The sequence below is a fragment of the Syngnathus scovelli genome, chromosome 12, assembly GCF_024217435.2.
Source record: "Syngnathus scovelli strain Florida chromosome 12, RoL_Ssco_1.2, whole genome shotgun sequence".
NCBI classification, from domain to species: Eukaryota; Metazoa; Chordata; class Actinopteri; order Syngnathiformes; family Syngnathidae; genus Syngnathus; species Syngnathus scovelli.
In genome coordinates, this window is record NC_090858.1 from 9204152 (window position 1) to 9222198 (window position 18047).

An 18047-nucleotide genomic window follows, 5' to 3' on the forward strand; every position below is an offset into this window, starting at 1 on the left:
CGCTGACAAAGACAGACAGAGAGAGCATCTTGGGTAAACTGAGATGTGAGAAGCAGACACAAGCCAGTCAGTCTGTAAGGCAACAAAAACATTGAATTTCCATAACAGATTTTTTTTTTTTTTCGATTAAGATGAAGGGCTTTGCCGTTTTGGTCGTTGATCTTGATTAGATGCATTCTTGATATCATATGTACAATCCATTTCAAATCTGTATGAAAGCAAAAATGTGTCTTACTCCAACTGAACAATTTAGTCAAAGTAATACTTTGAACCTGTGGGTTACATGTTGGTAGCTATAAATACATATAAAACAGATTGGGATTTCACAAAATATCAGCGCTGGAAATGTCGAGTTACAAAACTAACTTGAATAAAGCCATGTCTATCAGCATTGGCTGATTCAGGCACAACTTAATCATTGGACCATCTCATGAGTCAATCAATGCAGGCAGCACAACTGATCTGCAGGAACCACAATCTGACATGTCGCCTGGAGAATAATTGGTATGTGATGCATGTTATTTTCATTTGATAAAAAGAATATCCTGGAAGAAACTGAAGGTTTTATTTACGGTAACTCAGTTTATATTAGGTTGTTGCTGTAAAAATCTTGTGTCAAATAGAAAAGTAGGCCTACTAAAATGAGTGCTTGCAGGAACACATCCATATTGACGGAACCAATTTAAAAAAAAATAAATGGGACGCAGCTCGAGTATGTACAGCTCACCTGAACAAGAGTACAGTATGGACTTGTGATTAAAGCGAGAGTAGGGAGACATGCATTCTCCAGGGGAAGGCGACATAATTCCCAATTGAGCCTTTGCGCCCTAACCACACACAGCACTCACACACATTAACTATGAAGGGACAAGAGCGACAATATTCATTAGTAGGATGCTGAACCCTAATGAAGCAAGGTGGAACAAACACGCAGGTGTGGATAGCACCTGGTTCGCAAAAACCTTCACATCTCCTTGTTGCAATCCCAATGAGGAAATTATGCTCACCCACTACTGCAGATGTGACATCACTTTCAGCCCCCACCTCTTCTGTCCCAACACCCCCGCAATGTTCTGCTCCTCGTACTCCATTCCCCCAGGCCCCACAGCAGGTGAAGAATTTGGCGAACTGAGACGGCCAACACCAGACAGACAGCAATCCACACAAGGTGAGGACATTCTTCCTTCTTGACTGGCAGATTAATTCCTGTCGGGTGGCTCAAGAGTCTCAGCTCACACAAAAAAATGTAAACAGCAGAGTTGAATGTGAAAACACAGCTGTTTTTCCTCATTGAGAATTAAAAGACACGGCCAGTCATGTGTTTCATGCCGGTGAACTTCCCATGGAGGAAGACTTCTGTATTTCAGCATGTGGAGAATTCAATGTAATATACAACTGTTATTTCAACCAACCAACAGTCTCTAGCATGATTTGCTACACATACTATCTCGCGGCGATCGCATTTTAGGAACAGCACCTGCTCCATAGGCCCAAAAAAAAAAAAAAAAAAATCAAAGTCTGTCCACATATCACTCATATAGCGTGTGCGCATGTGTGTGAGGGAGAGATTTAGTGGGAGCATGTGTTTTATCAGTTGCTGGCGCTTGTTTGAACGGTGCCATGATGAAAGCCTAGACAAACACAAGGGAATGTAAACGGAGGAGTAAAGTCAACAGACGGAACCTCGCCTGTCAGGCAACCCTGACAGAGGCCACGCCCTCCCAAATCGCACCGGACTAAGGAGTTGTGTCATGCTGCTCAAGGGCAAAAGTGAAAAGGCTAGTTTGGGACGGTGGAAAACAAGATGGTACAGTGGATAAAAACATACAACACTATTAAATGTGTATGGGGGAGTTAATCAATTTTGTTAATATCTCAATATCATCTTCAGGACATTTTATTTTTTTCTGCATTCCGAGTTCAAAATGCATCCTCACTGATAAGCACTGCTTGCACTTATAACAGACGTTCTAACCCTTTAAGAAAATATTTTGTACATATATTTTTTTTAAATCATCTAATAACCAGAATTACAGAATATGGCATAGTATACAGTACATACTTTTTTTTTTTTTCCAATCAGCGTTGCTTATACTCACTTCTATATCTGTCCTGATGCAATTAGCCAACTGATATAGTAATATTTAAAGTAGCATTCAGGATTTGTCTTTAAATAATTTCTTGATATTAAAGTTGTCTTTGAAAATATCATTGACATTATTACTGTGCAAGTATATTTGGTCTGGTAATGTACCGTGAAGGGATCAGAAGGTCAAGCAATAAAGTGGGCTGGACAAACATCTATCGCTGTTCAAAACTGAAGGGAAGCTTCACTGTTTTCTCTTTGTTCATTTTTTATGTGGGAAGCCAGTCAAGCCTGAATCCCTATTGACTCAATGTGCTGAGACGCTTTCCCTTTTACCAGTGCTAAAGCAGGCATGAGCACTAATCCTGAGGGGTTAAATGGAGCCTCTTCTGGGCTTCCTCTATCCTCAGAGAGTTGGGGGTGGCTGCTGGTGCAGTGCACATAGCACTCGATTGTATTTGGCAGAATGTTGGCTCAACTCGCAAACTTTGGAGTAGAAACATGCGAGCACATCATGCTGGGGTTTTACTAAAATTCTAGATATGCCTTAGCAGATAACATTATTTTGCACAAAAATTGCACAACACCATCTTTGACAGACAACAAAAAGCACAAATAGCAACAATCTGCATCATTATTTTGGTGTTCCTATTTTTTTGGAGGTGTGGCTAAAACCACTTCTCAGTGACTTAGTCAACCAGCAAGAGTCTAGTGAGAACTTGGGGGAGAAATTAAGTGGCATAATATGATTGCTAAGTTAATTGATAGCCCAGTTTTAGGTGGCTAATGCTAGCTCATTCCTATCTCGGTCAATGCCTTTGGCTTACAATTTGAATCAGGCTCTTAATCAGGCAATTTCTTTTCAAATGCAAAGTCAGCCAATGCAATTTGTCTCAGGTTGCATAAATCAGATTGCATACGCCAAATTTATCTATTTGCCTATACGGTTTGAAAACCACGCAAAATGTACTGCTTTAATAATTTTGCAGTAAAATATGTCAAAAAGAGTCCAAACAGAAAGCCTATTATCTTGGCAAAAACAGTTTGATACAGCCCCTGTATTGGACGTCATTAGATTGCGCAAGCAGTCAATATTGTCGCTGGTCGATGCATTTCCCATTACTACAAATATCATAAATCCACATTTCTTCCATTTGTTGTGAGGTTCAAGTCTACTACTGTCCATACACATTCTACTGAGCTCTTCCTTTACAGATATAATGGGTGACTGCCTATGTCACTTAGTGGTTGTATTTGATAGGTGGTTTTAAGAGTTCTTCCTTGAGTGTGAAATGTCACAGCTTTTACGGTCCCTCTACACACACCTATACACACACGGATACGCAAGGTTCATAATTGCAGTGTTAACCTACGCAAAAAACAGACCAGGTTGGGATAAAGAAGGTTTTACTTCAGGTCCCTCTGGTTTTACATCAAACGTCCTACACTTCACATCTCATTCGCTTCAAGTCTGCCACAAGCACCTTACACCCTTGTGTCAAAAAAGTGAGCAGGCAATATAGGATATGGTCATAAGTGCACCTCATCTCAACTTGCCCTTTCAGTCCCTCACTATTCCTTTGGTCTCCCTTTGAAGAGGGCTAATGGCTGCAGAATACTCAGATATTCGATATGCAGCTAAAGTCAGTGCCAAGTCACTGTTTCCAGACACTGAGGTAAAAACACTGAGGTGTTGTAACGGTTGAAGGTGACTAAAAACACCTTCAGACAATGATAAATACCATTCGAGTTTTTCAGGTTCAGCACCTTGAAATGAAGACACTACTTAGCAACTCCGTGACAAAATGCCAACCTAATACAAAGACAAACAGGACAAAGAACAAGATTCAAATAAAAATGTAGACTAGTGTGGTTGTGAGACGTCAAATGACGTGCTATCCCAAGCTTGATCTAAAAATGTTCCAATATTAATATCTTGGTCATTTATTGTGTTAAAAAAATAATTGGAATGAGGCGAAAGGGGAAACAATGTCATCCAGATGACTGAGGAAAAATTCAGAGTTACTGTTTGGCACAGATAAGTGAACACTTTGATCACAATCTCCGCACGCCTGTGTGACGAGACCTCCTTCCCTCTCCCCTTTCTGTTAACTCAAAATACCGTTGTCTAACATGTTTACTTCCTGTATTTGCTCCAATCAACAGGGCCTTGAGTTTTTGTATAATCTATTTTAGCTTATCAAGAGTACCAAAAGACTTGGTTTGTTGCGCGAGATAACATTAGTTGTAGCTTCCTGCTCATACAGCTATAGACCCTAAATGACCTTTTCACTGGGCTCTCGAGATCTTTAAAGCTAAAGGAGACAATATCACTATATATTCACCTGGGCTGAGGAATGTGAAGTGGTTATGTCTGCCGGGGGTTTTAAACAAATAGTCTTAGTCACATAAATAAACACCTTTCCTTAACTAATTGAACTAGTGAGACTAAAGTTGGGTAATTACAGAATACGTGTCAGAAGAGTGAACCGGTAACATAAAGGGGCTTCAATTAGCTACGTTAGTAGTCTACGTTAAGGATATGAAAACATTGTATGATAATTATTTCTTTTATCTCCGTTATTGTGCTGATGAGTGCACTGGGGAAAAGTGCTTTATCTAATCTGATCACTGAGCATTGTGTTTAGGGTCATTAACCTATGGGAGGTCCGAAGGCTGAGGAGTAAACTCCTACCCCCCTCTACCTTTTTTGAAGAATTAGCTCATCCCTGTGTGCCTCTTCCTCTGCAGACAACACAACTGCAACCACAAAGAACAACCAAAGAAAACAAAAGACAAGGGTAAAAACAGCCAACTGTGCTATTTGCATGGCTTGTCATTCTTCCACAAAGACAGCCTAAATGACTGCTGACCAAGGCCCCTTGGCATGCCGAGGCAGCAGGATGTCGGCCCCTTCAGTCTGTTGTTGTTTTTTCCCTTTTTCATGACTACATTCACTCCCCAGAGATTCAGGGGTCAATTTGTCCCTCAACATCTGTAATCTGCATTAGAAAAGGCGAGCATCGTACATAACGTGGGTAAGATATCAGAATGGAATAAGGCCCTGTGTTCTCTAAACACTATGTTGCCATTGACATATACCTTGGATTCATTTTAGTGACTCTTTACTGTTGTGATGCTGAGGAGATTAAATGCCTGACTGAAATTGCCTATATAAAATGAATACGCAAATGTGAATAGGAAATGGGAAAATGAAGGTTGCACAGTCAATAGAGTAAATAAATATATACATGATACTGCATATATACTGCGTACACCAGGGGTGTCAAACTCATTTTTTTCACGGGCCGCATTGTAGTCAGTTTCTTTCGGAGGGCCATTATAACTGTCAACCCAAATAAATGTATGAGCACCTCATATTATATGCAGTAAAAGCTACAAAACAAACTGACAAATAACTCGTTTTCAAATCAGATGAGTAAAAACTGGTCAAATATTAAATATATATATATATTAAAAGTGAAGACTTCTTGCAATTCTAGTAATGACACACGAATGTGATGCGCAATTGATCTTCGCAGGCCACATAAAATGATGTGGCGGGCCGTACCTGGCCCCCGGGCCTTGGGTTTGACACCTGTGGCGTACACTATCCAGAAAGTAGGGCATCCCTTCCTACTGATCGCAGCTTGAGCAAACTATAGGATGCTACCATAACTTCGACAATGTACAATCTGCTATTACAATACTGTAACAAAAACAGACAGTCAACAGCTGCGTTGTAACCACCAAAGTCCAGGGGAATTGTAGTGAGGTTAAGCTTTATTTAGAACCTTATTTCAAACGGTCACAAGCTGTCTGATATCCAAGCTTGGAGAAATTGGACAGATAGAATAAAATTCCACCTTTGGTAAAACAGGGCACCAATCCCCTTGAACAAAAAGATAAACAGGGCAATAGATTTTCCCTAGTCTGAAGATAACTGAAATCCAACACCCGCGTCCTCCAATGGGGCTCTTTGTATGTCTGAGTGCGGGTCAATCAACAGTTGCTGACAGATGTGTCTGCAGTCGATTTTAGAGAGGAAGCTGAGCTGAGGTCAGTCACAGGTTTTCCCCCTGCCTCACCCCTTAGAGAAAAGACAAGGACCAAGTCAGGATGTCACAGATTGACCTTTTCTCACCTGTTCCCCCCCCCCCCCCCGTTGTTGCACCAAGCACCTGGTCCAAAAGGATAACATAATTAAGATCATTAGGCTAATGAAACTGAGAAATGGCGACTCCACAGTACAATAAACAATTCAATAAAGGATATGATGCTAAAGGAATTGATTTCACCAGTGCGATTTAAAGCTAACGTGCGCATCGTTTTGAATTACGATGAGACTGGATTACACAAGAGTGCTGCTGTAGTGTTAGCAACAACCAGTCTCAGGGCCATCCACAAAAACAACCAAGCAACACATTTTCACTGTAGACTCAAGTGTGGGGAGAATCACAAGCCATGTTTATAGATCCAAAGACGTAACTCGTGACATTAGCAGCAGTGAAGTAATTAAAATATTTTTACAAAGGTAAGTTATAAATACCCTAACTAATTAAATGCAAGGTTCACTCTCAAAACAGTTGTCAAAAATAACAACCCAGAACATTTGATCACAGTGACTCAAGCAGTAGATCTGTCCCTTTTTAAGCCAACTGTTTTTAGAGTGTTCTGTTTCAACTTTCATGACCCGGTTTGCAGCCAAGTTTCCCAAACATCAGCCACACAGTTTGCAAATCTTCACTCCAACAACAAAATCAAAACGACATTAAACTTGGACATGTGATGTTAACAACTGAGAGTTTTGTTTTTTTTCACCTTTAGACACAATGCTTTTACCATATAGGGAAATAAACTTGAGTGCCTGGGCATTTATAAAGAGTGCAAAATAGCATCAAAATGAAACATTAAACTTTACAAGTTATACATCAGGTAGGATGTTGAGCTCTTACATCTTGCCTTAGCCTTGACTGACCTGTCATATTGCGTTTTGTAAAGGGACTGGCACCCATAACGAATTGCATTTTGATCATGTGCTGGACAAATTTGAAAGTGCATTGTACAAGCTGTCCATAAATGTGTTGAGAACTAAAGTGCACGTGTAACCCATTAACAGAACATGAAACTCAAGTTGGCAAAGACTTCTAGCAAATGTAGTTTAACCACAAATTGATGAATGGTGTAATCACTAAAAGTAGTTTTGGTAGTAGTGAAGGACATTTAAGCAAGTGGTTTCTCAATTACACATACAGTGGCAAACATCTGATTACTGATCTTCAATCAAAAGGTGCAAAAGATGGTGTCGGCGTGGTCGGGAAGCCTGAAGGGGGCTGGGGGGGGGGGGGGGGGGGGGGGTCACCGGAGATGACACTGAGAGTGTCGGCAACCCTATAACTCAAAGGGTGACTCACTGCTGCTTTGAGCCACGGGGGGCATGTTTGGCTTCATTTAATGGAGCCAACAGGGTCAAAAATAAGGGCTAAAAGGCAGTTAAGTTCAGGTGTGTCATAGACCTCAAACTATTTTTTATTGTATAAACAATGAATGTCTTGCATATGAGAGCATTCACCTTTAATATAGCTGTGCACATAACAGAATAAACTTCATCTGTTTCTACTAGAGTTGATCAAACCAGTATAAGGTCATCAAAGTGTAAATCTGCTGTATTTTATCATCTCCCTCTTATTTTTTTAGCTCAAGAGGATGATTCCTTAAACAGTCCCTACCAGTTCACATCTGCCTAGTTATTTTTCTATTTTTCTCCCTTTCCTCCACTCTCCCTAGCGTAGCTTGCGAGTACTGCAAGACGAAGATGAATTTTGCAGGGAAGCATAGCAGTGTGTGTGTGGGGGGGGGGGGGGGGGAGGAGAGAGAGAGAGAGAGAGAGAGAGAGAGAGAGAGAGAGAGAGAGAGAGAGAGAGAGACGCGCACAGACTGAGTGAGAGAAAGGTCCCGCCTCCAAATGACGTCACCGCTCTATTGGAGCAGGGCTACAGGCAAACATAAGTCCACATTTGTTATTGGGACCAATCCGTGCGCGCATGTCCAACTTGCAGCGTGTGTTTGTGTGACGGGAGCGCCAGTAAATACCGTAGTGGTGCAGCACGCAAATTAAATCCAGTTCTGGTTCCGTGAGTGGGAGAAACCGTTTTGGGATCTGTATTAAATTTGCACAACTCGTACTGGATTATTTTTACCCCCCATCTGCCTTGAACCCCCTCACCAGAGGATACCTGTAACTTTTGGGGGTTGTCTTTTGAGGTAAGTGTTTCTGACTGGTACTGTCCAGGTGGAGTGCGTTACTACTTTTTTTTTTTTTGGAGGAGGGTAGGGGGTCTGCATCTTGAAACAAACAATCTACAGTCCATTTATTTGGATTTACGACCCCGACCTAATAGAAAACACGAGGTACGGAGTTTAACAGTAGGCTGGAGGATTTGGCGCTGGGAGAGACGGGGTAAAGAAATTAATAAATAAATAAATACTGAGCGCTCTTATTTCTCAGCAACCAAATCAAGCTCGTCTATATGAGCATTGAAAACGAACTCAATTTCAGCTGGATTTTACGTTTTTTTTTTTTTTCACTCCAGGGTGAAAAACAATGTTATTGCACTATGAAATGGATACAGCGACAAAAATCCGCATAATAAACATTTGCGCCTCGAATGACAGCCAATGCCAATACTGTGATGGAGACGCGTTATCTTTGCGCTGGCCGTTTGATCTTTTGATCAGTGAATACACAAACTTGATAGGATTAGTGGGGGACAGTGTGGTTTGATCCCAGCCGGCGCCACTGTTCGTCAAGACGGGGAGCATGTTGAATTGCAGCGCACATCCCGCAGCGATGCGCACCCAGAGCCAGCTGGAGAAACTCCGCTAAATGCGTCTCTGTCGGGACGGCTTCCACTCACGTCCTGACATCCCACTAAACTTTGACCAACACGTATGGAGATCGCAATAAATTGTCTTAAACGCTTATATTATAGATGCTCAACCGCATTTAAGTATATTTGATGCTTGGGGTGGGGACTTCCATCGATAATTACTGTAAAATATTGCTCTCATCTGACAGCACATTTCCTCCTAAATGCCGCATCACTGCAATTTAGTGCCTATTCCATTCTTGTATGTGCGTCTTACTGGAAACACCGTTGCAGAGACAGCTGTTAATCCAATTTCACTCATCTTTTATCTTCATGAGACAATAAGGTCATTCTGGCTTAAACGAATAACAGATATAGTATTTGAGACTACGTTCTAAATTACCAAGCAGAAAATTGCTTTTGAATGACTGTGAAATGTGCACAAGTTCAATTTTAGTTATTATCCAATTAAGCCACGGTTCAGTGTATTTGATAAAAATAAATTGGGTTCAATAAAGACAGGGGGCAGATGAGTTGTCTTCACTGATGACTGCCTCGGGCTATAGTTCCCAGCCAATTGCTTTCATTTTAGATTAACCACTAACCAGGTCATGAGCAAAATCTCAGTCTTCTTAACATATTGCATGAATGTATCTGCAAAAGGCGACACTAAAGCTACCTTTAGAAAAAGATGAGATTGAATCCATTCAACACTAAACTCTATTTGCCATCTATTCTGAGACCAGTGACAAACACAGCTGAGCATTCAAAGACTAAGAAAGCAGCAAGATAACCTCTAGAAGCAATTTGATTGAGGAAAGTAGCAGGGCCAGGAGAGTAGTTGACAAATCCCTATATTGTAAGTGGGCGCTTGGCCTGTAGGCTAAGATGTGCTCCTCTTTGCAGCTTAGCTTGTCACACAGGCAGACACGCACACACACACTCACACACATATATATATTTGCGCACACATCTTGTGGTGCCTACCACCCCCATGTGGGGAAAAATCATTGCAGCTGCTACAGAGCTCTCCTTTCAGCATGGAACAAAAGAGAAACCCCCGACAGTCCCGGGCCTCTCCACGCTTACTGGGCCACCAAAAGTGTCATCTGTTCAGCCCACAGAAGCTATGTTCTATAGTGACTACAGTATTTACCATATCTATGAATCAGATTGCAGACAAAAATCTAAAGTAACTACAACAGTTTATGGTGTCAAATCCGCCATGCAATATTGTATCGGTTCAAAATTAACAAGAAAATATACAAACACTTATTCCCCAATGGATAGGTACTGTGGAGCAAAATTAAATTAACATCATATGAATAATTTAGCTAGCCTTTTCCACTTCTATGGTCTTTTCTCCTTTTTTATTTTCAAATGGCTCCCTTGAGCAATTATAAGGCTATCAGAGGGCACAAAGTCTGACATGGTTTTATTGTCGACAAATTTACCGTATGTTAAACTCGCATTGGGTATCAACATCCAGCTTTGTGTGATCCATATTACAGTACAGTGCATGCTTTCTACTGAAAAGTATCAAACATGCACACACGTTTCCATGAATGCTCAATTTAACCAGTTCTGACTTAATGAAGTAGAAGCCACTCAACCTGCTTGCTGAAAGCTCCTGTCTAGCCACTGGTCCATATTAAAATGATGCGTAAAGATGTTTGTCGCAACAGATGTTTGATGGGTAGCCCTCAAAACAATTAAATATGTAAAAATATTAACACAACCTGCAGGAAACATTTATATGTGTATGTGCAATTTTAATGGATGTTTGTCAAATTGCATGGATGTAGTACTTTTGTGCAGAAAGCTCTTTTGCTGAACTACAGCATACAAGTCTCGTAGCAAATGATGGAGACAGGGCTTTTTTTTTTTTTTTTCCTGAAATCCAGAGTACAGAAAAATCAAATGGAGAAATAACAGTCAACCGGCAGTCATGACATATTCAGGTATTGCTAGGTCTTGCTAAGTTATATCACGGGCTGAAATGTGTACTTTTCAGTACGTGGTGAAACCCACTAATTGAAATGTCTCTGTAGTGTTGCATTTAAAGTCAAACCGATCAAACCACAATCATCCATCTTTCTATACACCTTGATTTTACAAGTTTGTTTCTTCTACCTTGATTTATAAGTGGAAATGACATCCAGTAATTTTGCTCTTTATAAGGACATATGTTCAAAGCAAAATTAATTTGTATTAGACAGCATGCTATCAATCAAAATTGGGTTCGCAAGCTTCACAAATCCCCAAGCATCCCTTGGTTAGGGCAACCAACTGTAAAATGGCTGGGGCCCTGCTTCCTGATTTATCTTTGTGTTTTACAGCACAAGGTAGCTGCCAGCGGGTCGCTTATAATGACACAGCTATTGTGTTCAAATTGCAAAAACAACATTTTCTTCGGCAAAGGAAATTCTATTTTTACAAACAAGAGTATTTAAGGCTTTTAAAGAGGAGATGAGTTGGGGTCACAGAGAAGTAGGGGAGGGTGACCGGAATGTATGTAGCAGCCTTTCTTCTCCACATACGAAATTCAAATGGGTTGCTAACAATGTGAGCACAGACTGGATCGTCCTTTCATCTGAATCCGAAAACCTACTTCGGCGCCTTTTTTATTTGTAATTAAATTCATTTGAAATAGTGTAAAGCCTGTAAGTCAAGAGTCATAATCAAATTGCATTTCAGTAAGAAATGTCGAGAATCATTCACACAAACTTGTAGACAAAAGGTAGTTGAATCTATGTCAGAAATATTTAATTGATTCCTTCAACTATTGTTAAAACAGTCATTTTAAGAAATCACAGGTTACTAAGTATGTTTGTCTCTTGTGTTTTCTTTTGCAGGGCAACATTTGAGGTGTGAAAAGTGACCAGCATAAATCAAATGCCAGTTTCATGAGGGAGGCTTGGCCTCAAACTAGAGGCACCTCTCTCCTTAGGAGGGAGAAATCTTCAGCCACATCCGGAACCGGAGTCCAGGATTAATGTATATACAAGCTTGACAAGGGACAAGAGGATTCCGGTTACCTGTACGAGCTGGAGTACACAAGTGGACAGGCCTTGATTGAGCCTGTGGCATGAGGGATTGGCATGGCTCAGACCAGCTTTGTGTCAACTCATCATGCATGCCGGGCCTGATTGCAAAACGGAGCAGATACTAAAACCAGCAGGATTGCTGCAACTGAAAAAAAATATCTAATCTACGGTTATGGCTACCGATCTTGACAAATTCAGCACCCATTAGTTTTTTTTTTTAATATTATCTGAGAAAGAGCAGGCTTTGTCACTGAGAGGGGGATGCTTATTCAACAGGCTTATCTGCCATGGTAAAGGCAGTGAAGGCATGAGCCTCTGACAACAGAGGAGGTCATCGTCCAAACAAAGATCAGCTCTGCAAACACTGACCAGCCAGGATATCGGCAAAAAGCCCTACGACAAACTCTTCTTTTCAGAAAGGATATCAAAAGAAGAAAACCTTGATTGGATTTTTCAGTGATCAAAAAGGATTTACCACCTCTCATAAATCAGGTATACAAACGTTTGTATGCCTTTGCAGCTTTCTATTTCACTGACTCGACAAGAATTCAAAGCCACATAGGGTGACATAGGGTGAAAGTATCACAGAGTAGGTTTTATCAAATAGTATTTAAAAAAAAAAAAAGCTCAACGACACAATGGTTTGCTTCACTACAATGTAGCACCACAGTTGATAGTGCATGTTATAGGGATGAAGTAACAAAAAAAGTATTAGTATTGAAGTATTAGAAGTATGTGTAGGAAAAAAAAAAAACTAATTTGCTGTGCAATGTCTAATATGACTAGATACATAAAGGAGAATGTACTCCTTTACTGCACTTGGATAGTAACGCAACAAAGCATGACTGTTTTCCATTTTGGTATGTAGCAAAGAAAGGCAGGTTTAAAATTTTAGAAGTCTGAGACAATCACTATTAAAGATGTCTTGTTTGTACATAATTAAAGCAGATCTATGGTACAGCGATTCGATATATCGAAAGCTTAAAATTGAAGTTACTTTTAATCCTATTGATGTATAGTGTCCAAACATGATCATAAATGAAGCTCAATACTAAAGTCTCACCGTATCACTTATCACGCAAGAATGATGTAATCTGATACTATACTTAATTTATAAAATGCTTCAGGCAGGATTCAAAGACCAAGCAAATCTGAGAACAGGAATTTGGACCTACATATCTTAAAGAGCTTGTGCATTCAATGTACTCTTGTGTCTTCTCCCCAGGGGCTCTTGAGTGATTAGACTGCCGGGCAACTGCGTTTCAAGATGATACGTCAGTGCAAGGCCTTTATCCTGTCCCTCATCAGGGTTGGACTGCTGCTGGGCCTTGCTAACCCACTGGTTACCTCTGCCTCTTGTCCCTCTGCCTGCCGCTGTGATGGGACCTTCATCTACTGTAATGACCGTGGCCTGACTTCCATTCCTACTGGTTTACCCCTGGATGCAACAGTGCTATTCCTGCAAAACAATCGCATAAAGAGCTCAGGAATTCCTGCCGAGCTCAGCAGGCTCTCGAATGTGGAGAAGATCTACCTATACTGCAACAATTTAGATGAGTTCCCCACTAATCTTCCTCTTGGGCTGAAAGAGCTTCATCTTCAGGAGAACAACATTCGAATGATCACACACGCAACTTTAGCCCAGATTCCTTATATTGAGGAACTTCACCTGGATGACAACTCTGTGTCTGCGGTCAGCATCGAAGAGGGCGCCTTTAGGGACAGCAGTCACCTTAGATTGCTTTTCCTCTCCAGGAATCACTTAAGTACCATCCCCTCAGGCCTACCCATGAGCATTGAGGAGTTGCGCTTTGAAGACAACCGGATTTCATCAATATCTGAACAGTCGCTGCAAGATCTCATCAACCTGAAGCGACTAATATTGGATGGAAATCTGCTCAATAACCGTGGAATCGGAGAGATGGCTTTCATCAATTTGATTAACCTGACTGAGCTGTCACTAGTGAGGAACTCCCTGACATCACCACCAGCTAACCTGCCAGGCACAAGTTTGGAGAAACTGCAGTTACAAGATAATCACATTAATAGGGTCCCACCAGGGGCTTTCGCCTTCCTTCGGCAACTTTACCGCTTGGACCTATCTGGCAACAACCTGAGCAGTCTCCCACAAGGGGTATTTGAAGATCTGGACAATCTCACACAGCTTTTGCTACGCAACAACCCCTGGCAATGCACTTGCAGGATGAAATGGGTGCGTGACTGGCTCCGGTCATTGCCGACAAAAGTAAACGTACGTGGATTCATGTGCCAGGGCCCTGATAAGGTCAAAGGCATGGCTCTAAAAGACTTAACTACAGACATGTTTGACTGCACAGATTCAGAATTTAATCCCACGTACGAGACTAGCACAGTCTCCAACACTCGTCGCCCCGCGCAGCCACAGTGGCCCTCATTTGTGACTAAAAGGCCTGGAGTAAAGGGACCAAATACGGGCAAGAATTACCACGGCACCACCATTTCATCAGGCAGAAAGATCATCACAATCAGCGTGAAGTCAAGTAGCGCAGATACAGTTCACATATCCTGGAGGGTGTCGCAACCCATGACTGCCCTTCGACTCAGCTGGCTGAAGCTGGGACACAGCCCTGCGTTTGGCGCCATCACAGAAACAATTGTACAAGGCGAGAGGACGGAGTACCTGCTCACTGCGCTGGAGCCAGAGTCTTCCTACAGGATATGTATGGTTCCCATGGAGACCAGCAATATCTACCTGTCAGACGAGACCCCCGTTTGCATCGAGACGGAGACTGGCTCGCATAAATCGTACAACCCAACCACAACTTTGAACAGAGAGCAAGAGAAAGAGCCTTACAAAAATTCAAGTCTGCCTTTGGCTGCTATCATTGGAGGGGCTGTTGCACTTTTGGCAATAATCCTGTTGGCATTGGTCTGCTGGTACGTCCACAGAAATGGATCACTTTTCTCAAGGAACTGCACCTACAATAAAGGCCGCCGGAGAAAGGATGACTATGCCGAAGCTGGCACAAAGAAGGACAATTCCATTCTGGAAATAAGAGAGACTTCTTTTCAAATGATACCTATAAATCAGCTTCCTGTGTCCAAGGAGGAGTTTGTGATACACACAATTTTTCCACCTAATGGCCTGAGTTTGTACAAGAGCCCACACAACGAGAACAATATCAACAACAGGAGCTACAGAGACAGTGGAATACCAGATTCAGACTATTCCCATTCATGATATTGCACACGGACATTTATGATGCGTATGTGCTGTAAACACAGTGGCGAAACTTTTACAAAACACTGGATCTATAGGACTAAGGGAGCAATGTTATGTACATTTGCCATATAATTTATATTTAAGGACATTTATGAAAACTGAGAACGTTCCACCTGCAGGCCCTCACTGAATTAGTGGGCGCAATACTGCAATTATATTTTAGCGATTTGTAGTAATTTGTACTGTACTTCTTTGGCTTAAACCGATCGACCAATTACAAAGAAACTCTGTGTTTTGAGATATGATGACTTGTCAACTGTGAAAGTGGGTTCTCATTGCTGTGTTGAACAATCAGACTTTAGAAAACATTGTTGTACAAGCACAGGTTGTTGTTTTCACTTTGTGGCTGTCTGAAAAAACCAAGGCAGAACTTGTCATAAACCAAGGTACAGTTGGATCAATAAAATTAACAAATCAGACACGGTGGCCTCTTACAAAGAAAAACAGCAGTAAGCTGTCTCATTTACTACTGACAAAAATATTGCTCTAGTTTTCATGATACAAATCACTTCAGATGGACGTACCATGCTTTATTTCTCTACTTGCGTAGGTGTGTACCTTTTCCAAGTTTGAAAAAAACGCAGAACCACCATAGCAGGACTCGTTGCTTTCTTTTTTTCTGATGGGATTGTAGGCCGCAGCACAGGGCAGATAAAGCACATCAACATTGAAGGAACTCTTGGCTCCTCAAAACAAGAAGACTGGAAAAGCTGACACAGGACCCCACACGATCTTTATTTGTACAAGCCAACAATGGCCAAGTGACGATGGCGGCATTCTTTAGTACCGTGTACCATACGCCATTCAAGTCCAAAGGCCAAAAATACACGATTGTTAAAATGTTCAAAGTGTCAGCAGCTCCTTAACAAAACAACTCTTTTGTATTTTCAAAGTGAACACGTTTTTGTTGCCACAATTTGAAATTACCTGTTCTTCATGTTTAAAAAGCCAAAGTGCATTGTACGCCCTTTGGCCAGTCTTGTATGTGCCTTGATCCAATGCTTATTGTATTTAGCTTTTTAAGGAACCAGTGACTTTTTTCATACACACTTGAATATGAAAAGTATTGGTCATATTACAAAATAAAAAAAATATGAACAAACCATGTGAATGTATTTATTATTGACACTCCACCTTGATATTTTGAATTTATACGTATGTATTTTAAATTCAGGGAAAACATTTTAGAAATCAAATGATATAATTATCTTCACCTCGATTTTGGTTGTCTTAGCCCACATATTAGCAACAGTAAAAATAAAAATAAAGGTATTTACATGACAGATATGTTAAAAAATATTATACAGATCAAGCTGCATAGACACATGAATGATGTTTTGATTTGTTTACCACTTACAATTTGTAATGCTGTAACTTTTTGAGCATTAATATTTATATTTCAGTATTAAATAAGTGTGTGCGCTCACTCACACAGGCATACAAACACTTTAATTTGCTATTAATGCAGTGCACACTAAAGCGGCGGTCACCAACTTCTTTGAGGAAGAGACTTCTTTGGGACACAGTAATGTGAAGAGCTACCAATGTGATACACACCTCTGAAATATTTTTGCCGCAATTTAGAGGTAGGCCTAAATCATATTGTAATATATATATATATATATATATATATATATATATATATATATATATATATATATATATATATATATATATATATTAAAACTTTAAAAATGATTTTGTCTTAACTAATACTGAAAAAACAAACGCGTCTCATACTGAATAGTGTATCTTCTAATAAAGAGCATTCAAAGAGCATCTTAAGACCAATTACCCTATTACCTTGAACAACAGTCTTCCATTTGTTATTAATGGCTTCTTTGTTAAAGTAAACAGTTCACATGGGCTTGACTGAAGCATGCCAGCTACCTCAATGCTCTGAAACGAGCAAACCACTCTGACAAATTCCTGCCGCTTTGTGATAAACAACAAATAAGCCAAACAGCGAAAGGAACAATTCCATTGTTGTGACTTTCACAGAAAACAACTCTTTCAAAAAAGCAGCTTTGTGTCACTTGCATGAACACATATGGAGCAAAATTGATGAACCGGACTGACGACGACCCCGCGTGACCTCACTTATCATTGGTGACTTGATCTGATCGGTCACTTTAAACAATTCCTTCATCACTCTCATGCTCTCATCTGAGGGGTCAGACAAGGCTGGAGACAAAACAAAATGTGACGTGCATTTTTCTCCTTGTGTGCGACACAGTGCAGACAACAGTTTGGCTTTTATGAACCGAATGATCAGAGCTAATGGTGCAGCTGCAGTGTTTGCTCCTGGCTGCTACTATTCATTTTGGAAGGTGCTGGTCAGGCAGACGGTCACATTTGCATTCCTATAGATGCTGGTATCAAAGCATCACTGCATGACCCCTTCATGACCAACAGCACCGGTTCGTCTCCGCTAGTATACTAATAACAAGTGTGCCTGTTTGGGCTAGTGTGAATCAGTTAAAGGACCACAACAAAAAAATAAAGGCAAGCTCTGACAGGAAAATACAAATTTTAGAATATGCAGTAGAGTATGGTGCTGGAAAAAAATGGACAAAACTGTCAAGTTTGGAACTCTTTGGCGCATTACACGTAAATATACTGGTCATATATATACATATATACATATATATATGTGTGTGTGTGTGTGTGTGTGTGTGTGTGTGTGTGTGTGTGTGTGCGTGTGCGTGTGTGTGTGCGCGTGTATGTGTCTAAAAAAGATCAATTTATTTTCATGAGACTGTGGGTATAAATTAACTCCCCAG

The 18047-nt window shown here is 40.7% G+C and overlaps 2 protein-coding genes across 8 annotated transcripts in view; one reads left to right on the plus strand and one right to left on the minus strand.

The window, feature by feature from the left end:
- Positions 1-18047, minus strand: part of macrod2 (mono-ADP ribosylhydrolase 2) — a 277199-nt gene that overhangs the window by 231379 nt on the left and 27773 nt on the right. The window lies entirely within an intron of this gene.
- Positions 8006-16366, plus strand: flrt3 (fibronectin leucine rich transmembrane 3). The gene is made up of 3 exons (XM_049736624.2): positions 8006-8350; positions 11811-12494; positions 13228-16366. The coding sequence occupies exon 3, from the start codon at positions 13270-13272 to the stop codon at positions 15220-15222; it is 1953 nt and encodes a 650-aa protein (XP_049592581.1). The 5' UTR covers positions 8006-8350; positions 11811-12494; positions 13228-13269; the 3' UTR covers positions 15223-16366.